The sequence below is a fragment of the Geotrypetes seraphini genome, chromosome 9, assembly GCF_902459505.1.
Source record: "Geotrypetes seraphini chromosome 9, aGeoSer1.1, whole genome shotgun sequence".
Taxonomy (NCBI): Eukaryota; Metazoa; Chordata; class Amphibia; order Gymnophiona; family Dermophiidae; genus Geotrypetes; species Geotrypetes seraphini.
Window position 1 is genome coordinate 81,682,017 of NC_047092.1, and position 26,048 is coordinate 81,708,064.

At 44.3% G+C, this 26,048-nt stretch overlaps 1 protein-coding gene across 5 annotated transcripts in view; it reads left to right on the forward strand.

Moving 5' to 3' along the window:
- AGK (acylglycerol kinase) overlaps window positions 1–26,048 on the forward strand; it is a 518,819-nt gene that overhangs the window by 292,123 nt on the left and 200,648 nt on the right. For all 5 annotated transcript variants that reach the window (XM_033958385.1, XM_033958387.1, XM_033958383.1 and 2 more), the window contains one exon: window positions 5,532–5,626. In XM_033958385.1, coding sequence (XP_033814276.1) covers window positions 5,532–5,626 — 95 coding nt within the window. The remainder of the gene's footprint in view (window positions 1–5,531; window positions 5,627–26,048) is intronic.

Consider the following 26,048-nt stretch of genomic DNA (forward strand, 5'->3'; position numbering starts at 1 on the left):
TTTTGTCTCTAGCAATATAATGAGATGAGGGGATGGTGGTCGGGCAAGTGTGGCTGCATTCCCCTGCTGTCTAAGGAGAACACCTGTTGCAGGTAAGCAACTTTGCTTTCTCTGGAGACAAGCAGGTGATATGCAAGTACACTTGGTGAGTCCCAAACTGAAAGAGCAGAAAGAAGGTGGATATAAATTTTAATGCAAATAAGTTACGCAAGACTGATTGTCCAAAGCGAATGTCCTGTGCCAAGGTTTTGTCTAAACAATAGTGTTTTGTTAAAAGTATGCACTGAAGACCAAATTGCTGCTTTGCAGATATCCTGAATGGGGATTGATTTCAAGTTTGCAATTGAAGCAGCTGTAGCTCGTAGTTTATGTGCCCCAGTTGAACAAGGGGGTTGTATATGAGCTGTTGTGTAACAGAAATGAATGTAGCATATAATCCATGATATAGCTCTTTTAGTTGCTGGTTGACCACATTTGGCTTTGATTGTAGGAAATGAATAGTTGGTTGGATTGGTAGAAATGAGAAGTCGCCTTGAGGTAAAAAGAAGCGCTCCTCTGCAAATCTAAATCTAATATATGGAGATGCTCGTCTGCTGAATAGGAGTGTGGAGATGAAAAAAACGATAGCAGAATGAGGTAGTGCTGCCAGATTCAGGAAAAAAAATTTTGATTCGATTTTCCTGGTGGATTTATTTTATAGCCTCCTCACCCCCCTTTGCCCTCTCCTACTCACACTGGTGCGGTGGTGTAAACAAAATAAACAAAAAACACTTTTCCTCTGTCTGTTAAATCCTAGCTCATGTTCGAGGTCTAACACCTGTTCTGGAAGGATACACATTTCAAATCTGAAATATTGTAATCACAAAACAGAAAATAAAATTATTTTTTCTACCTTTTGTTGTCTGATCATTTTTCAAATCATGTTGGTCCCAGGCTCTGGTTGTCTTCTGATAACTCGCTTTCCAGGGTCTCCTTCTTTTTTTCTTTCTTGGTGCTAACCATCCATCTTCCATCTCTGTCCTTCCCTTCTGTTTCCCTTCCTTCCCCCAGAGGTCTGGCATTTTTCCTTTTTTTCGTCTCCATCCCCCTTGCAGCTACAGCGATGGACCCCCACCATCCCCAGATCCACTATCTCTCCTTTTCTGAAGTACACTTTCATCCAGCATCTCTCCCTCCTTCCCCATCACCCCAGGGTCCACCAGCTCTCCCTTTCTCTTCCCAACTACCCTCCTATCCAGTATCTTTATCCCCCCCACCACCATCCCTGGTGTCCAACTTCTCTCCCTAAATCCCAATGTCCATCTCTCTCCCTCTCCTCTGTTTTTAGACCCATTATTTCTTCCCCTCCCTCCCCCCAGTCCAGTATATGCACGTCTCTTTGAACCTTCCTTCCTTCCCTCCTTGTACATCTATATCCGGGCTCCCCCCCCTCGAAGGCCTGCATGTTCCCCCAGCTTCCCCTGTCCACCATCCATCCTCCCTCTGAATCCACCATCTATCATATCCAGAATCTCTTTTCCGTGTCCCTGTCCCAATTCTCTCCAGTAGTGCCCTCTTTGTGTCCCTGTTCCTATGCTCCCTCCATGCCCAGCATCTGTTTCATGTCTCTCCCCATATCCAGATTCTTCCTTCTCTCTTCCTTACCTCCTGTATCACCTTCCCCAGGCTTTTTCCTGCTATCTCTCCTGCCATCCTGCATCATGCCCACCTACTTTGGAGCAGTATCTGTCCCTCTTGTACCCTTCCCCTTCTCCTAGTGGTCTTGCATTTCTCTCTCCATTAGTCCAGCACCTCTCCTCTGCTTTCCTCCCCCTCTTTTTAGTTTGGTCTCTCCCTTCACTTCACCCCAGGTCTGGCATCTCCCTTACCCTCTCTTGCCCCTTCCTCCTTTTCCCTTTGCACAGGCCTGGAAGGCATCTCTCAGTCTTCAACATGCGAGTATAGCAAATGTGTTATACTGCTCTATCCCCCCCCCCCCCCCCCCGCAAAGGCCTGCATGTTCCCCCAACTTCCCCGCTTTTACCTTAAGCTAATACGGCAGCCTGCAGGATCGCCGGTTCTGTAGCGATCTTTGCAGCTGCTGTCATAAGAACATAAGAATTTGCCTCCGCTGGGTCAGACCAGAGGTCCATCATGCCCAGCAATCCGCACCCGCGGCGGCCCATCAGGTCCATGACCTGTCATGTTATCTTGATTTAGCCCTATAGCCCCCTTGTTTTTATCTATACTCTTTCCATACTCTTATCTACCCTTATCTGTATCCCTCAATCCCCCTATCCTTCACGAATCCATCCAATCCCTCTTTGAATCCCTGTAGCGTACTCTGCCCGACCATTTCCTCCGGGAGCGCATTCCATGTGTCCACAACCCTCTGTGTGAAGAAGAACCTCCCGGCATTTGTTCTAAACTTCTCCCCTTCCAGTTTCTCCGAGTGCCCTCTTGTGCCTGTGGTTCCCTGTAGTTTGAAGAATCTATCCTTGTCTACCTTCTCCATGCCCTTCATGATCTTGAAAGTTTCTATCCTCAGTAGCATGTTCTCTCTGCTACAGTCCTGCCCCTCCTCTGACATCAGAGGCAGGATTGCGGAAGAGGGAACGTGCTGCTGAGAATGATGGCAGCTGCAATGATCGCTACAGCACCGGCGATTCTGCAGACTGCTATATTAGCTTAAGGTAAGTGCAGGGAAGCTGGGGGAACATGCAGGCCTTTCTGACTGATCTCTCCCCTCAAGCAGAAGTGGCAGCAGATGGCCAGCAAGAGGCAATGCTGCCGCTTCTAATGTAGGAAGGCACGGGGAAGGGTCGGTCATCGAATCGGGAGGCTGATTTTAAAAAAAATCGAATCGATTTGAAATGGTTAGTTGATTTGATTCGAAAATCAGGCAGCACTAGAATGAGGGTTTAATTAAGATGGAAATCTGAGACCACCTTGGGAAGAATTTTTTTTTAATAAATTTAATAGTTAACAATATCAGATGATACCAAGGAAAAAAAGGTTTCTAACACCAAATTTAACAATAATGTACAACACAAAAAAATCCTTTTCAAGTCCACAACAATGGGGAGCCATGCTACATACAGACTAACAAAAATAAGGAAAATTAACAGATTGTTCTTGATTCATATGAATCTTGACATTCCCAACTATTTGGAACTCTGACATCCTACCATTTTCTCAGTGGTGAATCATTTAAAGGCAAAAATAAAAACTAATTTCTGTTCTCGAGCTATTAGAAATTGTTGTAACTGAATCGGATCCCAAAATACATATTCAATGTCTTGTATTTTGACAAGAAAAAACCTCCCAAAACCCCAAGAGAGGAAAATGACTCGGGGAAAGAGACAAAGACCAACTGAACGCTCAATCAACTGATGTTAGAAATTAATAACTGTTTAAGCGGGAGAGCCCTCAGTCACACAGCCACCACTGGGAAACCCCAGGGAAAAGCTGACGCGAATTACACCCAGAAGAGTGTTAACTGCGAAACATCCCCGGGCTCTCTCCGCATAATAAGTGAATAAACAAAGTGCAACAATAAAGTGCTATATGTGTGAAAAAGTAATTGAATAAAAAACACACCATTAAGTTAAGTTGAAATTTGTCTCTGTCCCCCAATCATGGGGCCAAAAAGGAAATGAGTGTCCAAATCTAACCAAGCTGAACACAAACTAGAAGAACTTAGCTTCTCCGTGTGTAGGCAGTCAGCAAGGATGACTTCGTCCTACGGGACTCCGTTTCGGGGGTGCACACCCCCTTCTTCAGGAACTCGACTGCGCTGGGTCTCTCAGTTTCTCCGACACAGCTTGGAAAGCGAAGTAGAAACTGTGTCGGAGAAACTGAGAGACCCAGCGCAGTCGAGTTCCTGAAGAAGGGAGTGTGCACCCCCGAAACGGAGTCCCGTATCAACAAGGGATCCAAGAGGAAAAAGAACAAGGAACCGGTGAGGCTCACTGTAGCGGTAAAGGAAGCGATCAGAGACAAGAAGACTTCGTTTAAGGAATGGAAAAGGTAAAAAACGGATGAAAAGTGGATAAAGCACAAACAGCATCAAATCAGGTGCCATAAGGCAGTAAGAGGAGCCAAAAGAGACTACGAGGAAAAATAGCCAAGGAGGCCAAAAACTTCAAGCCATTCTTTCAATATATTAAGGAGAAATGACCCGCGAAGGAAGCGGTGGGGCCTTTGGATGGCCATGGACTAAAGGGAGTGTTAAAGGAGGACAAAGCCATCGCCGACCAACTGAACACGTTTTTTGCATCTGTGTTTACCGGAACCCAACAGGCTATACACGGGAAGCGAAGACGGGAAATTGACAGCGAAAGATTAGAGAAACTGGGCCTCTTCTCCCTTGAAAAGAGGAGACTGAGAGGGGACATGATAGAAACATTCAAGATACTGACGGGAATAGACTTATTAGATAAAGACAGCTTGTTCACCCTCTCCAAGGTAGGGAGAACAAGAGGTCACTCTCCAAAGTTAAAAGGGGATAGATTCCAGTCAAACGTAAGGAAGTTCTTCTTCACCCAGAGAGTGGTGGAAAACTGGAACGCTCTTCCAGAGGCAGTTATAGGGGAAAACACCCTCCAGGGATTCAAGAAAAAGTTAGACAAGTTCCTGTGAACCGGAATGTACGCAGGTAAGGCTGGTCTCATTTAGGGCACTGGTCTTTGACCTAGGGACCGCAGCGTGAGCGGACTGTTGGGCACGATGGACCACTGGTCTGACCCAGCAGCGGCAATTCTTATGTTCTTATTAGTAAGACAAATAAACAATATTATGGTTCATGTTGAGTTATCAGTCATTTCTATTTGGTCATTTCCCCTTGCTTGAAGGTCTCACCCAATGTTTATGTTTAGTAGAACACTTTGAAACAGATCTGCAATCAGAAAAATTATCTGTCACCAGATAGATTTTCAGTTCTTTTCTAAAAATTCCCATCATTTGTATTTTCTGAAATTCCGATTATAAAGCGTTCCACAGTTTTGGACCTGTAATATATAAAAAAAAAAAAATCGGTGTTCTGTAAGGCTCCAATTTCACTGAATGGAAAGAAGGAACTTCTAACAATCGATCTTGTACAGATCTCGAAGCTCTACAAGGTTGATAGATCTTGAGATTAGAAGCCACCAAAACAAACATTTCCCATTAATACTTCAAATATTTTTAAATGTATCTGCTGTTTCATTGATAGCCAATGTAAGGCCTTCAAAACTGGAGTAATATCAGAGTATCGAGAATGTCCTGTAATCACTCTTGTCAATAGCATTTTGTGTAATTTATAAAGCCTTAATGAAGTTTATAGGAATTCTTCAATATAACCCATTGCAATAATCAGGTAATGGTCAAATGGTATTCTGAACAACAGTAGCAAAATTCTCTCTTTGTAAAAATGCAGTTGAGGATGCAGAGGTCATGTCAGGGCCAGATAAGGCAGTTTTATGAAATCAAACAAAATTAAACTGAATCTGTACAATTGCTTGTGTTCTAAATATGTAATTGTGACATCTATTTCTGTCATTTATACTTTTCAGGCAATTTTCAGCAAGATTCCTATTGGTTTCATCCCTCTTGGAATAACGAGCACACTCAGTCACACACTTTACCTTCAAAGCTCCAGCAAAGTGAAGTAAGTTATTGGATGGTCAAAGCTGGGTAATAGGGAATCTGGTATATTAAGCATATTACAGAGAGAGTCGAAACATTTAATGTCCTCTTCTTTGATTTATTTTTGTCACCAAATTTAAAATCTCTCTATATGACCTACAGAAATGAACATAAAATACAATAGGATAACCACCCATATATAGAACATAATACAAACCAACACAATAAAAGTAATTTATAAGAATACAAAGAAATAACAATAAATTAAAAGTAACTTTGAAACAATATGTTTTCCAAATGTTTCTGAGTGTCTCCTCGTAACCCTTTTTATCTCAGGACAAGCAGGCAGCATATTCTCAACATATGAGTGACGTCAACTATGGAGCCCCGATGCGGACAGCTTCACAAACAGACAGCTTGAAGAACTTTTAGAAAGTTTGCGACGTAGGGTGAGCGTCTCCTCAGTTCTAAGTTTTCCGTGGAACCGAGAAGCCCTCATTTCGACGCTGTGTGAGAGTTTTTATTCATGCCTTCTCTCACCGCAGCTTGTGTATTTTCTATACAGGTCACTGTGTTTATTTGTGCATTTCATTTCCTTTTCAAAAAAAAGAAAGAAGTGGGGATTTTTTTTCTTCGTGTCACGGCAGGTCCTACTCTACGGCCTCAGCCTGCGGGCTTCGATTTAGCCGCGGCCGTGTTTCATTCCATGTCCCGGCTGGTCACAGGGTTCAAGAAGTGTAGCTGGTGTCAACACGCGATCTCCATCACTGACCCACACAAGTGGTGTATACAATGTTTAGGACCTGACCATCCTCCAGAATCATGCGCCGCTGTGTTATACTTCAAACTTGAGCCCTTAAATGTCGTTGAGTTCAGATTGAAAAAATATTTGGGGCAATGGATTGGCCTTTACCTAAGGCCTTGACCCTGATTCCGGGCCCGACCTCGACTCCAGCAAAATCATCTATGGGGCCAAAATCAACCTCGACCACAACCTCTATCAAACCTTCCTCGATGGGGAAGTCTTCATCTTCTGGGAAATCAGCTAAATCTTCCCCTGAATTGCCGTTATCCTCATTGTCTCCATCAGGTAAGATAGCTAAGCCAACCTCTACGGACATGCCACCCTTAGAACCGGTGAGTCCGAGGTTATCCAGGAAACATGTCTTGAAATCGAGGCAACACTCTTTTTGGAGGTTGTCTTCCTTGGAGTTCATAGCCACACCAATAGTACCATATCCAGTGGTCTCGGTGCCGGCTTTGCAGAGTATGTTGGAAGTTATTTTGCATCAGGAGTTTGGTAACATGCTTGCCAAATTAACTCCTGCCTCAACCTTGCTTCCTGCAGGCCAAACCTGAGCACTTGGCAGTAATACAAGGAGTCAAGTCCTTGAGAGTGCTTCCAGCAAAAATAACACACACTATACAAGGAGTCAAGTCCTTAAGAGTGCCTTGAGATCAATCTTCACACTCTATGCAAGGAGTTGAGTCTTTGCGAATGCCTCGAGATACATCTGTACAAGGAGCTAAGTCCTTATCAGTGTCTCAACTTTGAGCTCCAACTTCCAACCCTACCTCTGCACAAGACATTACCTTCTTCGAGGCACAGGGCAAGGACTCCTCGACATTCTTCATCGAGACTGGTTTCCAGGCTGGATTTGAGTTCACCAACTTGTTCTCCGAAGCACAGATCATCTCCAAACCATCTCTCGAGACAGACCTCGTTTTTCGAGGCATCGAGACTCCTCGAGGCAACCAACTTCCTTATCGAGGAAATCTACTGCAGAATCACAGCATTCTCGTCAGTCGAGTTCTTCTCCTGCGAGGTTTTCTTCACCAGTTGGTTCTTCCAAATGGTAACATTCCGCTTGTATGACTCACTCCAGAAGCGGTCTTTCCTTGGCTTCTTTGCCTATGGATTCAGACCTCAGGTATCAATATTTCAGAGATGCTTCACCTTCTTTCTAGGCTATGAGAGGTACTTCGAGGGGCTCTTGTTCACCTTCGCCTCAACAGGGACACCCTTCTTCTTTGGTGTCATTTACCAAATTTCTATGCCAAATGAGTAAAGATCTTTTTTTTTAATTCTTTATTATTTTTTTTTAATTTCTTTATTTGATTATTCGTTACAATACATTAATAACAAATATTCATGAATGACCACAAAAAACTCCATATAGAGAACATTAAAGCATATATAAGGCAATTAATCAACCGTGTCTTAGTCCACATTATCGTGGTCGCCAGTATTTTTAAAAAGAAAAATCAAATCTATCAATCTACGATCTAAGGACAGGCAAATGGCATTTATATATTATACATCATCCTCCAAAAATGAAAATCAATACTAGAAATTAAACTTTCAGCAAAGGTTTCTCTTTAATAAAATCTTCTAACTGGACTGGATCATAAAACACACATTTATCACTTCCATACAATATAAGGCATTTGCATGGAAATTTCAAAATTCTTTATTTAATTCTTTTCATTTAATACAATAATCTCAGTTCAGCACACAGTTAGTATGAGTATAATTTATAAACTAAATAGATTAGAAAAAAATAGTGCATCTTATCAATAGTAAAGTTAAAAGAATCCCATTCCCTATCTCACCCACCCCCCTCCCAGGAGACCTGGTTACATAATGATAGAATAATTATTTCATAAGGCTTCTTTTTCTAGTTCAATATAACTCTCCCATATGTCATTAAATTTTGCCCATTGATTAGTTAAAAGGGCCGAAAGTCTATATTTTTCATAGATTATTCTTAAACGTTCCCTCACATCTCTTAAGGTAGGTACATTTAGCATACGCCATTGCTGGGCAAGTGTCAATCTAGCAGCTATAAATGCTAAATCCAAAAGTTTAGATCGAGAAGGTATTAAACCTTCTAATCTTACTCCTAACAATGCTCTTTCAGGATTCAGCTTGAGTGGAGTCTGAATTAGTCTGCTTACATATTCAAATACTTGCTTCCAAAACTTCTGGATCCTTTGACATTCCCACCACATGTGGTAGAATGTACGTCTTTCACCACATCCTGTCCAACAGGTAGTATCACTCTGCTTGATACATTTGCTAATTAAAACCGGAGTAGTGTACCAACGTACTAGGAGTTTAATAGCGTTTTCCACCAAAGTAGCAGTCCTAGCTGTCTGAAAAAGATGTGATACAATTACCCCCCACTCATCTATGGACCAATCCTTCCCCAAATCTTTTTCCCATGCTTTCATGTATGATGTTTTAATTGCTTTATCTTCATTTATAATCTTATAACCAGGAAACACACCTTTTCTCTACTGGTTTTCCTAAACCTTTTTCAAATTCAGATCTCTTTAAATTTCCATTACTCTTCGCCTTGTTTCTAATTGATATTGTTCTTAAATATCTATAAAGGCTTTCACCTCCCCTTCTTCAACTAGTTGACCAAAACATACTAATCCTTTTACCTTCATTTTTTTTTTTAATTCCCCCCTCCCTTCCTGGCATAAAATCCTGTGCATATAATATAGGAGTGAAAAGGATACCTTTTTTCCTACCTAAAAGTTTTTTTCCTAACACTTTTCCAAATTTTCAAAGAGCCTTTACTGAAGAACATAAGAACTGCCATCTCCGGATCAGACCTTAGGTCCATCAAGTCCGGCGATCCACTCACGTGGAGACCCAGCCAGGTGTAACCTGGCGAAAACTTAGTCAACCGTATCCTTCTATGCAACTTTCAAGGAGATGTGCATCTAACTTGTCCTTAAATCCTAGAATGGTGGGTTCCGCAGCAGCCTCCACCGGGAGAGCGTTCCAGGTGTCCAATACTCGCTGCGTGAAGCAGAACTTCCTGGCATTTGTCCTGGGCTTGTCCCCCCTCAGCTTCAGTCCATGACTTCTTGTCCTGGTCACATTTGATATCGTAAATAACTTTTTATCCTGCTCTATCTTGTCGATTCCTTTTATTATTTTAAAAGTCTCAATCAGATCCCCTCGCAGTCTCCTCTTCTCAAGGGAGAATAGTCCCAGTTTTTTAAGTCGTTCTTTGTAGTTCAAGTTCTCCATACCTTTAACTAGCTTCGTTGCTCGCCTCTGCACCCTCTCCAGCAGTTTGGTCTGACCATTGCTCTATAAAGCGGCATTATGACCCTCTCCGATCTACTTGTGATTCCCTTCTTTATCATACCCAACATTCTATTTGCTTTCTTTGCCGCTGCCACACATTGTGCTGACGGTTTCAGGGTCCTATCTATCAGTAACCCCCAGGTCCTTTTCTTGTTCGCTCTTACCCAGAGTTGCACCTGACATTCTATACTCGTGCTCCTTGTTCTTTCTGCCCAAATGCATTACCTTGCATTTTTCCACATTAAACTTCATCTGCCATTTCTCTGCCCATTTCTCTAACTGGCTCAAATCTCTCTGTAGTTCCTCGCTGTCCTTTTGTGATCTGATTGCCCGACATAACTTTGTGTCATCTGCAAACTTGATGATTTCACTGGACGTTCCTTCTTCTAGGTCGTTGATGAAAATATTAAATAAGATGGGCCCAAGAACCGAGCCCTGGGGCACTGCTAGTCACTTTCTCCCAGTCTGAGAGCTTCCCATTTATGCCCACCCTCTGCATTCTGTTTTCCAGCCATTTGCCTATTCACCTTAGTATGTCTCCCTCTATTCCGTGGCTTTGTAATTTCCTGAGAAGGGATTATTTATTTTTATTAAATCTTTTTCTTCCACCCATGGTGAGTATTTCAATTCTCTTATACCTTTTCTCCCATCTAACATTGCTTGTTCTATTTTTACCCAAAGCTTAGGAGGAGATGAATGCCATTGAACTATTGCTCTCAGCTGTGCTGCTTTATAATAGTTCTCCAAAGATGGTAACCCTAATCCTCCTTCCGCCTTAGACTTAAACATTGCCTGTTTTCCGACCCTTGGCCGCTTTCCTCCCCATATAAATCTGAATATCATATTATTCCATTTTTGAAAATACTGTTTTGAGATTTCTATCGGTAGAACTTGGAAAAAATAAAGAAACATAGGGAGTATCATCATCTTTACCACTTCCATACCTCCTAGCCAGGAAATGAACAACTTGTTCTACCTATCTAAGTTTTTCTGGATGTCTTTTACTAATGGTATATAATTTGCTGGAACAAGTGTCCAATCTGCTCCCAAAGTTATTCCCAAATAGTGTATAGGACCTTTCACCCACTTCAGGGGTACTGATCTTTGTAATTCCATAATCCTCTCTGTTGATGCTGAAATATTCATCACTTATTTAAATTAGCTTTAAACCTTGATAATTGGCCATATTCACTCATAATATCTTTAAGGGTAATTAGAGTCTTCTCCGATGCTTCAACAATGTCGTCTGCAAACAATGACAGCTTTTACTCTTCACCCGCCACACTCTGGCCTTTTACCTGTTGAGATTATCTAATTTTCTGTGCTAAGGGCTCAATGATTAATGCAAAAATCAGGGGATGATAATGGGCAACTCTGCCTTGTCCCTCTGTGAAGTTCAAATGTAGTGGAGTAAGTTCCATTTATTTTAACACATGCTAGTGGGTTATTATATAATGTAAATATCCAATCCCCTATACCTTTTCCCAAGGCCCATGTACCCCAACACGGCATCCATAAACCTCCATTCAACTCGGTCGAAAGCTTTTTCAGCATCAACTGAAACTGCCACTCATCCTGTTCTTTCCCTTTTAGCCCTCCATACCAAGTCTAGCACCTTTCTAATCCCATCAGATGCTTGTCTCCCAGTAATAAAACCTACCTGATCCGGATGCATAAGTGACAGCATATATGATGACAATCTGTTGGCAAGAACTCTGGCCATAATTTTTGTATCTATTCCTAACAGAATAATGGGTCTATAGCTAGCACAGTGTATCTTATCTTTTCCTATTTTAGGAATTATTGTGATTCCCGCAAGTCTCATAAAGTATGGCAGTTGTTCTCTATCTTCTAAATTATTAAATAATCTTGCTAAGAGAGGAGTTACATAAGATATAAACTTTTTATAAAACAGTCCTGTAAATCCATCCATTCCTGGAGACTTGCCCAATTTAATTTGATGTATTACTCCTCGAATCTCATCTTCATCCAGTCTTTGGGCCTCTGAGTCTTGGAGCTTATTTAATTCTAGCTGAGACAGGTATTGTGTCAGGGATTTTTCTTGTCCCTGATATTCTGATGTATATAAGTTTTTATAGAAATCCACAAACTTCTCATGGATCTCCTTCTCTTTTGACAAGAGATCACCCTGTTCAGATCGTATGCCCATAATATTACTTTGTTGATGTTGAATTTTAGTGTGATGTTCTAATAATTTCCCTGCACAATTCCCAGATTCATAGTGTTTGAGTCTAAGGAGGTCTATATTAAATTGAATGGCTTCATCTTCCATTTTCCCTAGAGTCATACGAGTCTCTTTTATTTGGTTCCTAATCTGTTCCCCACCAATTCCCTTTTTATGCTGTGCTACTAATCCCATCAATTTTTCTCTTAACCTTTTTTCCTCCTTTTCCCGAGTCTTTTTCTTGTAAGAGGCTATAGCGATCAACTCTCCCCTTAAAACAGTTTTTAAAGATTCCCAAATAGTAATGGAAGAGTAATGATCAATACTATTGTTATCCAAAAAATTTCTGATGGATTGTTCTATTTTCTGGACTACTTTAGGGTCTTTTAATAAAGTATCATTCAATTTCCAGTATCGTGTCCCTATTTTAGCATATCCCCATGCTATATCTACCCATAATGGGGCCTGGTCTGCCAGCTAGTTTCCTCTATTTTTGCATCTATTAACTTACCTCCTAAAAATTTATCCACCAAGATCATATCAATACAGGAGTACACTCTATGTGGGGAAGAATAATAAGTGTAGTCTCTTCCTAACATATGTATATTCCTCCATCCATCTAAAAAGTTTAATACTTCCAGAAAGTTTTTAAATTGTTTCCTATCTCTTTTTGTTCTATCACTTTTAGTACTCGTGGTATCCCAATGAGGGTCCAAAACAAAATTAAAATCCCCTCCTGCTAAGAGTAGTCCTTCCTGCTTTTTTTAAATTATACTTAGAAGATCTTCAAAGAATTTCCCTTGATTGAGATAAGGTGCATAGAGATTCAACAAGATCACCTTTATCCCATTCAGTTCACCCACCCAAATGATCCATCTACCTTCATCATCCCTCCATTCCTCTTTCGCCAAGACTTTCAATTTTTTTTTTTTTTTCCAAATAATATTCCTACCCCTGTTTTCTTTTTCTTCTTTATATTAGAGGCCCATATACTCATCGGGTAATATTTAAAATGGACCAACTTTTCACCTGATTTTTGTAAATGCGTTTCTTGTACAAAACATATATCAAGTTTCAACCTCCTCAACTCCTTCAAAAGCAACTGGTGTTTTCGAGGTATATTAAGTCCATTCACATTTAGACTTCCTAATCTTATCTTACTATCGTACATTTTTTCAAACCCCCCGTTGCCATTTTTTCTAGCTTTCCTAGATTTGCAGATCTTAAAATCTTTTCCCAGGTCACCTTGTCTCCCTCAGTATCCCCCTTACCCATACTACCCCTTCCCCAGCCAATCATTTCTGAAAGCAGAGCTAATTTACCCTCCATCCCTTCCCTTCCCTCCCCCTCCTCCTTAGCCCTCCAAATCCCTAGCTCTAGATCCAGACGCCCGTTGATTGAGACAGGTGCCAGATCCGATTCCAGACATCAGAGTCGAAGAAAGTTCACCTTAACCTGGCTCTCCAGCATTTTCTTAAGAACTACCCCTTAGAACATCATCTCTTTATTTTATCAAACAATTGTTAAAAAAAATATTGGTATCAGCAATTCTCATTGTCTCTGTAATCTCTTTTTTTGTTCTGCTCTATGCCATCTCTGACTTGGTGGATCCATAAGTGGAAGTTGTAAAAGCTCCTTTTGCTGTTTTCCTCCCTCAGTGGTCCAAAGTTTAGCTTGTATAAGTAACTGTTGGGCTTCTGAAGCTGATGCGACTTTATGTAACTTGCCTTCTAACATAAAAGAAATCCCAAATGGATAGTGCCATTTATATCGGATATTATTCTGTTGCAGACATCTAGTTACTTCACCACACTCTCGTCTTCGTTTCAGAGTTGCTGAAGAGATATCCACAAACAGTTCCACATTTGCATTGTTCCATATCAAATGGCCAATGTTCCGAGCTGCTTGTAGAACTCTCTACTTCTGTGGATATCTTAGGAAGCATACTATTATGTCCCTTGGTCTCTCTGATTTGCGTGGGTCCAGAGCTCAATGTATCCATTCAAATTCCATAGCTGGAAGCACTGCATCTGGGTTTTCTGCTTGTAGAAACTTATGGCATATAGCTTGTAAGAAGGCTGTAGGATCTATAAGGTCTTCCGATTCAGGGATTCCTCGGAATCTTAGGTTATTTTACCTTGACCTATTTTCTCTGTCTGTTGGATTTCGGTTATCTCCTGTTCGTGCATAATAACCCACTCAAATTCTTGGATATCGTCCATTTTTTTATGAAAGCCATCAATATTTATTTTAATGTCTGAAGTGAAGATTGCTAGAGAAAGCTTCATGTCTGCCATCCATTGTTGTAAGTCCCCCTTGCTAGCCAGCGTTGTATCTGCTGGGGGAGATTCAAATGGTTCTAAAGTTTCTTTTCCAAGTGTAGTTGCTTCCTCTTCTTCCTGTGTTAGATTTTGTTCCGACGCTGGTGCTGGCACCTCTGTTGTATCTTCTGTTTGGTAAGCAAACATCTTTAGATCAAGCCTGTTCCCCCCCCCCCCGCTAATATGCCTCACAAATGTAAATATACATTCTTAAAGACGCTTAAATGGTCTTACCACTGCCAGTGAGCTCCGCAGGAAAGACCTCTATCACAGTCCTCCTTCAGGTCAGCTACCTGTTTACTCAAATCGGTCTCATGTCCAGTCCCAAGCCCCTTACCTGTGCTCTCCGGCTCCAAGATCTCAGGCAGTATCTCCGTATCCAGTCTCCGCTCAACTCCACTCAGCCCCAGATCTCAGTACAAGGGAGGTAGTTCAAATCAGCATTTCTGTATTGAAGGTCACCTGCTAGTAGACTAGAAACCTGCTGCCGGCTCTCTCAGCTCCCTGCTAAGTCGCGGAGGGAATCACTCCTCCGGAGCTCCAATCTCCTCCAGTGGACTCCAAAAAGTACAAGCCGCGTCTCTGCTCCCGCTGCGAACCGTGCTCAATTAGCAGAAGCGCCGCCAGAATAGGGAGCACCGCCCTTTCTGATGAGGTCAATGGAATTATCTGGAGGCAATGCTCTCCCTGGATACTGCGCCTTGATGACTCAGCACGCACTTCCGCCTCCATAACCAGCAGAGCACGGCGGCGTCTAATAGTAAGGTATCCTTCCTCAACCGCTTGGGCCGCTTGTATTGAAAACACCCCCTATTCGAAGATGGCTCCAATGTGTCCCGGTTCACCTGGGTAAGGTAAGCAGGAGATCAATGCTTAGTAGGGAGTTGCGAAGTTTCTCCGTTCTACTGTGGAGTCCGGGTAAACTCGCCCACTAGTCAGCCATTTCCCCTGCGCGTTCTATTTGCCCGGCCGAGTAAAGATCTTAACATCACTTTGGAGTCTGATTCAAAATACTCTAAGGAGTATTTGGAAGAACTGGGTATATCTAATCCTCCTAGGGATTCATTAAAATTACCCATGAATGGCATTATCACACAAACTTTCAAAAGAAATCTTGATACACCATATTCCATTCCTGCGGTACCAGCAAAATTGTAAGGGATTTGAAAAGTCTCAGCTATCCCATCAATCTCTTTTTGTTGAGTCTTCCTTGAAAAGAACCAATCCAGCCAAGGTCTATGCCACAGTCCCACCTGGCCGAGAGAGAAGGACCATGGACAAGTTTGGCTGTCGGCTGTATCAAAATTATATAATGACAAATAGAATTTTAAACTACAACTTTGTCTTTACATCGTATCTCAAATATTGGGTCAATGCTATGCCCAATTTCTTCAAGTACCTCCCAGAACATTGCCTGTCAGAGTTCCAGCATATACATTCCACTCTAGGTCAACTTCGCATGCATATGGTCCAGGCTGCATATGATGCTTTTGAGATGTCCTCCAAGATCACTGCTTTCTCGGTGGTGATGTGCCATCTAGCCTGGCTCCGCACCTTAGATATGGACCCGAATCTACAAGATCGACTGGCCAACATCCTATGAGTTGTTTGATGACTCTGTTGAAGCAGCTACAAAGCGCTTATCAGAGCATGAGAACTCGTTTGCCTCCATCATCAGGCCACAGCCGAAGCCTTCCACTGCTAAGGGTTAGAGGCCTATTCCATCTTACCAGAGGCATTATCCTCAGAAGGCAGTACCTTATTCAGGGCCGCCTTCTAAGAAACCACAGCAACGGCAGCGTAAGCCTCAGACTCCTGCTGCACCTAAGGTGTCTCAGTCATTTTGACCATCTAACACAGAGCATAACCTCAATCGTTCTGCCCCTGTCCTCTCTTTTTCCCATAGGGGGTCGTCTGTATCATTTCTATAAAAGATGGAAACTCATTACATCCAACCTCTGGGTCCTCACAATCATCAGGGAAGGTTATTCTCTTCACTTTCTTCAGATTCCACCAGATCTTCCCCCAAGAGAGTATCCTTCCAATCCGTCCCAGACCACCCTTATTCTTCAGGAAGCTCAAGCGCTACTTCGTCTCCATGCCATCGAGGAGGTTCCTCTGGAACAGCAGAGCACGGGATTTTACTCCCGTTACTTCCTTGTCCCGAAGAAGACGGGGAATCTGCGACCTATCCTGGTCTCAGCTCTCAACAAATTTCTTTTCAGTGAAAAATTTTGGATGCTGTCTCTAGCATCCTTCTATCCCCTTCTGGATCACAATGATTGCTTATGCTCTCTGGATCTCAAAGAGGCTTACACTCACATCCCCATTCATCCAGCCTCTCGCAAGTTCCTCAGATTTGGGGTGGGAAATCATCATTTTCAATACAGAGTGTTGCCTTTCGGCCTGGCATCATCTCTCAGAGTTTTCACCATGTGCCTAGTAGTGGTGGCAACAGCTCTATGCAGCCATTGTCTCCAGGGTCTTCCCATACTTGAACGACTGGCTCATCAAAGATTCAACATCTCAGGGAGTTATTGTAGCGACCCAACGGACTATTTGGTTCCTCCAACATTTGGGGTTCAAAATAAACTTTCCAAAATCCCAGCTAAAGCCCTCTCAAAGCCTACAGTTCATTGGAGCTGTGCTGGACACTGTGCAACTCAGAGCATTCCTTCTGCAACAATGTCAAGATACTCTCATTCACCTTTGCTTCAAAGTGTCATCCCTTACTTCACTCTCAGCGAGACACATGATGGTTCTCCTAGGTCACATGGCCTCTACAGTTCATGTGACTCCTTTTGCCAGACTTTACCTCAGAATTCCTCAGTGGACCCTGGCATCTCAGTGGGTGCAAGCTTCTGATCCACTCTCCCAGCACATTACAGTCATTCCTTCGTTGAGACAGTCTTTCCACTGGTGGATGCTCTCTTCAAATCTCTCCAAAAGTTTACTGTTTCAAATGCCTCCTCATCAGAATGTCCTCACGACAGATTCCTCGATCTACGCTTGGGGGGCTTATCTTGATGGTCTCTGTACTCAAGGCCATTGATTCAGCACATATCTTCGGAGCCACATAAATCTGTTGGAACTCAAGAATGATTTTCAACGCTCTCAAAGCTTTTCAACATCTTCACGATCAAGTAGTCCTCATTCGTACAGACAATCAAGTCGCCATGTACTATGTCAACAAGCAGGGTAGAACAGGATCCCTCCCTCTTTGCCAGGAAGCTCAGAAGGTTTAGAATTGGGCAATTCATCACAATGTCTTCCTGAAAGCAGTCTACATTCAAGGGGAGAAAAACTGGTGGACAAATTGAGTTGTCTTCTGCAACTTCACGAATGGACACTCAATTCATCGCCTCTCCATCACATTTTTTTCCCTTGGGGAACTCCTTAGATAGATCTCTTTCCATCTCCCCACAACAACAAGCTGCCTCAGTTTTGCTCCAGGATCTACTCTCTTCACCGCCTGGAGGCAGATACTTTTCTTCTGGAATGGACGAGCAAATTCCTGTATGCGTTTCCTCCATTCCCTCTAATTCTCAAGACACTCGTCAAGCTCAAACACGAACATGCCACCATGATTCTCATAGCTACTCGGTGGCCCAGACAACCTTGGATCTCCCTTCTACTTCAACTCAGCAGCAGGGAGCCACTACTTCTACCAGATTTTCCATCTCTGGTTACACAGAGTCAGGGTTCTCTACATCATCCCAACCTGCAGTCTACACCTGACAGCTTGGTACCTTTCAACGTATCTGCTGATCTACAGTTATCTCAATCTGTCAAAGACATTTTAGAGGCTTCCAGGAAGTCTACTACCAGGCAATGTTGCAACCAGAAATGGACTAGGTTTTCTACTTGGTGCGCTCTTCATCACAAGAAGCCTCTGCCTACCTCCTTGTCTTCAGTTCTGGGTTACTTGTGTCATTTATCTCAGTCAGGCCTCAAATCAACATCCATTAGAGTCCATCGCAGTGCAATTGCAGCTTTTCATCAGCTTCTAGAGGGGAAATCTCTCTCTACTCATCCTGTGGTTTCCAGATTTATGAAAGGACTTTTCAATGTCAAACCACCTCTCAACCTGCATCCAGTGGTTTGGGATCTCAATGTTGTTCTTGCTAAGTTGATGAAGCCTCCATTTGAACCAATGTCTTCAGCTCATCTCAAATATCTCACTTGGAAAGTGGTCTTTCTCATTGCTCTCACGTCTGCTCGCAGTTGGTGAGCTACAAACTTTAGTAGCAGACTCACCTTTCACAGTATTCCATCACGACAAGGTGGTCCTCCGTACTCATCCTAAATTCTTGCCAAAAGTGTTTTCAGAATTTCATATCAATCAATCAATTTTTTCCAAGGCCTCATTCTGGAAAATCAGCACTTCATACCTTGGACTGTAAACGTGCTTTGGCCTTCTACTTAGAACTAAACTAAACCTTAGGTTTATATGCCGCATCCTCTCCACAATCGCAGAGCTCGGCACAGTTTACAAGAGCGTACCAAACCACACAGATCTGCTCCTCAAATTTTTGTCTTCTTCAATCCAAATATGTTGGGACATCCAGTTTCCAAGAGAACAATCTCCAACTGGTTGGCTGCTTGCATCTCTTTCTGCTATGCTGAGGCTGGACTGCATCTACATGGCTGAATCACAGTCTATAAAGTTAGAGCCATGGCGGTATCTGTAGCTTTCCTTAGATCTGAAAGGTCACTTGGTCAACCACAATAATCAGAAACTTGAAGAAAGCAAACAGGGTTTTTATTCAGCATATGCAAATGCAACTCCTGGCAGCTTCAGAAGTGCAGAAAACAGGAAATAAAGTGACATTTATACATTTCCTGACTAGACAGCTGCAGGCTAGCTAAAGGTTCTTACTTTTCTAAGCCTTGCAGTTTCGTTATTACACGTCCAGGAGGGCAAAGTACATGTATAGTCATGTTTTCAGCACAAACAGGACACGGTTAAGGCACATAGTGCAGACAGATTAATATGTGAGATAAGTCAGATGCTATGATTAAACACAAACCAGCATTCTTGGTAAAGAGAAAACTTAGTTCAGTTTTTAGGGAAATCAGTCCCAGACTCCTTCAGTCTCCCCTTTCAGGCTAGTCTGAAGGAAGAGAAGACAAGCCTGACAATTTAAGAAGGAGGAAGGTTCGGATCAGCTGAAGGAACAGGGCCAAGGCAGCAGTAAATCGATTGACAGCAGAATTAACTATACGGTGCAGCAGCTTCATGATCACAGGGACTAGGCAGGGCAGGCAGCAAAGTAGTAGAGAGGACAGAGTGGCAATCAGTAGGATGGTCTTCAGAGCAGAGCCATAAGGTAACCAGGGAGCCAAAGGAGCTAGAGAGCTAGTCAGTAATGAGGCCACGCCAGGTTTGGACAGGGATATGGGCCAGTTTGGTGATGCGATCCACAACTTCCTCAATCACTTTACTATCATCAAGTTTAAAGCAGCAGTTGGAGAGGTTGAATTTTCCGTAGATGCCACCTTCAGCAGCCATCAAGTAGTCTAGGGCTAGGCAGTTCTGGTAGATGGCAGTGCGCTTTTTAGCATTGGCATTGCCAATGGTAGACAGGGCACGAGCAGTCTCATTGGTAATGAGCTCAAGAACAGCCTGCAAGCAAATTATGTGGTTGAGCATGTAGATAGGGGTTCGATAACCCTAGGAGCCATCTTTGGCCCACGTAGCAGGGCCATAAACAGCGATGATCTGTTCTGCAGGCCAGTCATCACCCCATTTCCCGATCTGTAAGGGGTTGCAGAGTGCAGACTGCCTTTGGCGACCCCTAGTTTTGAATACAGGGACTCCCAGGCATTTGCCTTTGGCCAGTGGTAACAGGAAGAAGCTAGGACGGATCATGCCGAGTACACATGTACCAGTCCAGTTAGCAGGCAACCAAGAGTAAGCAAACAGGCCGCAGAGCCATTATCGACCATGAGGAGCTGGCCATTGGTCATAGGAAGTTCCACTGAACAGTGTCTGAAGGGGTTGACCTAGCAGATTGAAAGTACTGTTGGCAGGCCAGGGATCCCAGACAATGGTGGAGGTGTTGAAAGACCATAGAGATGAGCACTTGAGGTGTCCAACCTGGACGTTGAAGAGGGGTCCAATACGCTGAAGACAGTGGGAAGCAATAATGGAAGTCCATAACGCCCAGAGTGGAGGTCGTGGAACTGACATCAGGTTTAACATGTCCAGTTGCTTTGCCTCCCATGGCCACTGTTCTCCCATACCAGTCCCGCCACAGACAAAACAATTACTAATGTTAAGAGTCTGGCCTATAGTTTCAGCAAACTGCACAAATAGATTTCTAGTGATTACAGGAATGTCAATATCTACTTTCTTTTCATAAAATTGGGGAAACACAACAGAGTGATGGACAGGAGCACGGGGATGGGATAAAATACGAACATATATAACAGTACCCGGGTCTCGCCTTTTACCATCAATATACAATGCCATGCAGCCTCTGGCCTTCTGGACTTGGACATTGGCATTCCAGGTATGTGGGTCAGTGATAGTGAAAACCATGGGATTGCAGTGGTCTGTAGTACACAAGGGGCCGGGACTAGGACCTAAAGTAAGGGAGGCAGAGGGGGTATTAGGGGATATTTGTGTGGGTTATTGAAAGTAGCCCACGAGACACATTTCCATAAAGGACATGCTCCACCATTAGTGAAGGTTTCCTCATAGGGGCATTGCTTAAAAGGCATCAGGTTATACAGACTTATATACTTAGCACATTTAGTATAATAACGCTGTCAATCTAGGGAGCCACACAAAACTGTATTAGGGGCAGTACCATGACCTTGAGCAACATCAAATAACACACATGCATCAAAATACAAAGACACCGGGCGAGTAGGGTCTACAATAAGAGTCTGGTTGATGAATGGGCCCTCAACATTAGCAATGCTAATTTCTGCCCACTTTTCAACTTCATCACCAGTAGGTTGGAAACAGATAATACCCTCTGACGTTTGACACTTTCTGTACTTAACTCCGTCATGCAAGCAAACGTTGGGCAAAGGGGCTGAGGGGCACTTAAATTGGGTAAAGTATAGGAGGGCCAGTTCTTCCTTATCCCCATTACAGACCTGAGAAATGCATGATTTACAAGGGATAAAAGATAGTGACCGATCCCCTAGTACAATAGGAAATACAGAAGACATAAACATAAGGCAGTGAGGGCAACACAAATATCAGATATATAAGACAAAAGGCGCCTACAATGCTAACATAGGAACCTCATTTTTCTTTCAGGCATAACTTAGAAAATCTCAAACAGTTATACTCCAGACACTTGCTGAAGGCAGCGATAAACCACAGGCTGTCAGTTACACTCAAACACTCGTAAAGAGTTATATGCAGAACACCTGCTAAGCACAGTGATAAATGTTCAAAACACTTTTTGAGGTCTTAGAAAGCTTCAGCTGAAGATCCGTGCTGTAGTGGAACCAAGTTTCGTGTCCGGACACCTTGACAGCTGTAAGAGAAGAAATTAGGACAGTAAAAGGACCTATCCACCTAGGTTTCAGGGGGATCTGACTTCCAAGTTTTTAGCCATACTGTATTTCCAGAGACATACCCATGAACGTGCATGGCTATCGGTAATGGGGCCCTTTCCAGGACCCATTTTTGGAGCTCCTGAAGGGCCGTAGCTAAAGATTGGACCTGGCTCTGGAGGAGGTCCGATCCAAGAGTAGCAAAGGAACCAGGGTCTGGGTTCACAATGGGCGGTGGGCGGCCAAACATGAGCTCAAACGGGGACAGTCCAGTGGGTTTTAACAGGGTACACATGATCTGAAAGAGAACGGAAGGCAACAGGACAGGCCGGGGCAGATTAGTTTCTTCAATTCGTTTGGTGAGAAGGGTCTTAAGGGTTCTGTTCATCCTTTCAGCTCTGGGGGTGGTAAGCAGCATGTAATTTCCATTCAATGTGGAGGGCGTGGGCAGTCTGTTGAACGACCTCGGCGACGAAGGCGGGGCCGTTGTTGCTGCCTATGGAAGCGGGAAGACCGAAGCACAGGATTATGTCGTTCAGGAGGTGTTTGGTTACTTCCCTGGCGCATTCAGTGCAAGTAGGGAAGGCTTCGACCCATCTAGTCAGGGTGTCTGTGAAGACTAGGAGGTGACTGAGGGAACGGGAAGTAGGCATGTGGGTGAAGTCTACAGACAGGACCTGCATCGGATGTGTCCCAATGGGTTGGTGTCCAAAAGGTGGCAGTCGTCTGGTCAGGGGATTTTGTTTTAGAACAGGTAACGCACTGTCGGACTGTATTCCAAACTAACTGATCAAGGTCGCTGAGGAAAGGGAAATCTGCTATTGTGGTGGGAGACTCGATCTTGAGAGAGGTAGACAGTTACGTAGCTGGAGGAAGGGAGGACCGGCTAGTGACTTGTCTCCCAGGGGCCAAGACACGAGACATCACTGAAAGGATCGAGAGGATCCTGGACGGTGACTGAGGGAACGGAAAGTAGGCATGTGGGTGAAGTCTACAGACAGGACCTGCATCGGATGTGTCCCAATGGGTTGGTGTCCAAGAGGTGGCAGTCGTCTGGTCAGGGGATTTTGTTTTAGAACAGGTAACGCACTGTCGGACTGTATTCCAAACTAACTGATCAAGGTCGCTGAGGAAAGGGAAATCTGCTATTGTGGTGGGAGACTCGATCTTGAGAGAGGTAGACAGTCACGTAGCTGGAGGAAGGGAGGACCGGCTAGTGACTTGTCTCCCAGGGGCCAAGACACGAGACATCACTGAAAGGATCGAGAGGATCCTGGACGGAGCTGAGACAGAGGAGACTGCTGTAATAATCCACGTCGGAACAAACGATGTGAGCCGGAGGAACTTCAGCATGGACGCACTGACTGACCAGTTCAGGGTCCTGGGACGAAAGCTGAAGCGGAGCACACGGAGGATAGCATTCTCGGAGATCCTACCTGTACCGAGAGCAGATGCAAAGAGGCAGGCAGACCTCCAAGCTGTGAATGCATGGTTGAGGAGATGGTGCCAGGATGAGGGCTTCCGCTTTGTGAGGAACTGGACGTCCTTCTGGGGAAAGAACAAGCTCTACCGGCGGGACGGCCTGCACCTGAGCACAGCGGGAACCAGACTACTGGCAACCAATTTGAGTAAGGAGATCGAGAGGGCTTTAAACTGAGGAGAGGGGGAAAGCCGACAGCTGATCTGATGTTGACGCTTCGGACAACAGTATCCAGAACAGATGCTGAACGGGCTGACTGCAGGGAGGAAACAGAGGGACCGGAAGATCTCCAAATCAGACAGCGAGGGAAACATCAGGTAAAGGGAGCTTGCTGGGAGAGGACTAAGGGGCATGGGGACACAGGGGGACTGGGTGACACAAGGGCGAAAGCCAAGGGTAATATAGAGGTACCACAAGGCGAGGGGGATCAAACAGAGGCTCAAGGGATGATAGCTCAGGAGGGGGCCGGTAGGGCTAGAAATCCCAGAGGAAAAGCGGGAAAGTGGGGTGGCAGGAATGTGGGGAAGCTGAAAGCTAAGAAGGTAAAGGCTGAGGGTAAAGCAGAAACACAGAGAGCGGGAAAACTGCCCGAAATCCAAGGGCAAGTGGCCCAAGTAAATGCAGAGTTGGGAGAAAAACGACGGGACCTGCGGTGCTTATACGCAAATGCAAGAAGCCTCACGGCCAAGATGGGTGAACTAGAAGTCATGGCCAAGGGGGAGGACTTGGATATAATTGGAATTGTAGAAACCTGGTGGACAGAGGAAAATCAATGGGATGTAGCGCTGCCGGGGTACAAGCTCTATAGGAGGGACAGGACCCACAAAAAGGGGGGAGGCATAGCACTATATATAAAGGACTCTATCCACTCGGTCGGGATGGATATGGCAACGAAGGCAGAGGGGCTGGAATCGATGTGGGTCAAATTACCGGGAAACAAGGGTGCGGGCATAAAACTGGGGCTGTACTATCGACCACCTGGTACACCAGATGGAGTCGGACACGACTTGGAAGCGGAATTGAGACAGGAGTGCAGGACTGGAAATGTAACAGTGATGGGGGACTTCAACTACCCAGGGATAGACTGGAGTACGGGTCACTCCAACTGCAATAGGGAGATAGGATTTGTAGAAGCTGTGAAGGACTGCTTCATGGAGCAACTAGTCAAAGAACCGACGCGAGGGGGTACTACTCTTGACCTCATCCTAAACGGATTAGGGGGGCCTGCAAGAGGGGTAGAAGTGGGAGGACCACTAGGCAACAGTGATCACAACACGATCAGATTCACATTAGAAAGAGGGACACCCATAGTTAGGAGGACCGCAACAACTGCGCTGAACTTCAAGAAAGGGAACTACGTTGCTATGAGGGAAATGGTGGGGAGGAAGCTCAGAAACATCTTTAGGATGGAGACTGTGGGAAGCGCCTGGACCCTATTCAGGGACACCCTGCAAGAAGCACAGAGAATGTACGTCCCCAACTTCAGGAAAGGCTGCAAGAACAATCGATCAAAGGACCCGGTTTGGATGTCAATAGAAGTAAAGAGGGCGATAAAGGACAAAAAAGTATCTTTCCGGAGATGGAAAAAGGACCCAACAGAGGAAAATCACCAGGCGCACAGGAAATGCCAAAAGGAATGCCACCGGGAGGTTAGAAAAGCAAAAGGGAAATACGAAGAGGGGCTGGCCAAGGAGGCGAAAAACTTCAAGGCATTCTTCAGTTACGTTAAGGGGAAGCGACCAGCGAGAGAGGAAGTAGGGCCGTTGGACGATGGGGACAGGAAGGGAGTGATTAAGGAGGATAAAGAGGTAGCTGAGAGGTTGAACACGTTCTTCTCGTCGGTTTTCACGAGCGAAGACAAATCTAATATACCAGACTCAGAGGAGCTCATGAGTGGGGAACAGACTGAAAAATTAGAGCACATAGAGGTAAGTAGGGAGGATGTCCTCAAACAGATAGACAGGTTAAAATGCGGCAAATCACCGGGCCCGGACGGGATCCATCCAAGGGTTCTGAAGGAACTAAGACAGGAAATAGCGGGCACAATACAACATGTTTGCAACCTATCCTTGAAAACTGGTGAGGTGCCGGAGGACTGGAAATTGGCAAATGTCACACCCATCTTCAAGAAAGGATCGAGGGGTGACCCTGGGAACTACAGGCCGGTGAGTCTGACTTCAATTATAGGGAAGATTGTGGAAGCTATGATCAAGGACGGCATTTGCGAGCACATCGAGAGAAATGGCCTACTGAGAACAAGCCAGCACGGATTCTGTAAGGGAAGGTCGTGCCTAACGAACCTTCTGTACTTCTTTGAGGGAATAAGCAGTCGGGTGGACAATGGGGAGCCCATAGACATCATTTACCTCGACTTTCAAAAGGCTTTCGACAAGGTGCCACATGAAAGGCTACTTAAGAAGCTGTGGAACCACGGGGTGGGAGGGGATGTGCACAGATGGATCAAGCACTGGTTGTCGGGAAGACTGCAGAGGGTTGGAGTAAAGGGTCAATATTCTGACTGGCGGGGAGTCACGAGCGGTGTGCCACAGGGATCGGTGCTGGGGCCTTTACTCTTTAACATATTCATCAATGACCTGGAAAAGGAGGCAAAGTGTGAGATTATAAAATTCGCAGACGATACCAAACTGTGTGGCAGAGTTACGACCAGGGAGGAGTGTGAGGACCTACAAAGGGATCTGGACAAGCTGGAAGACTGGGCAAACAAATGGCAAATGCGCTTCAACGTAGACAAATGCAAGGTCATGCATATAGGGAAAAAGAACCCGTTGTTCAGCTACAAATTAGGGGGGGTATTGTTGGGAGACAGCAGAC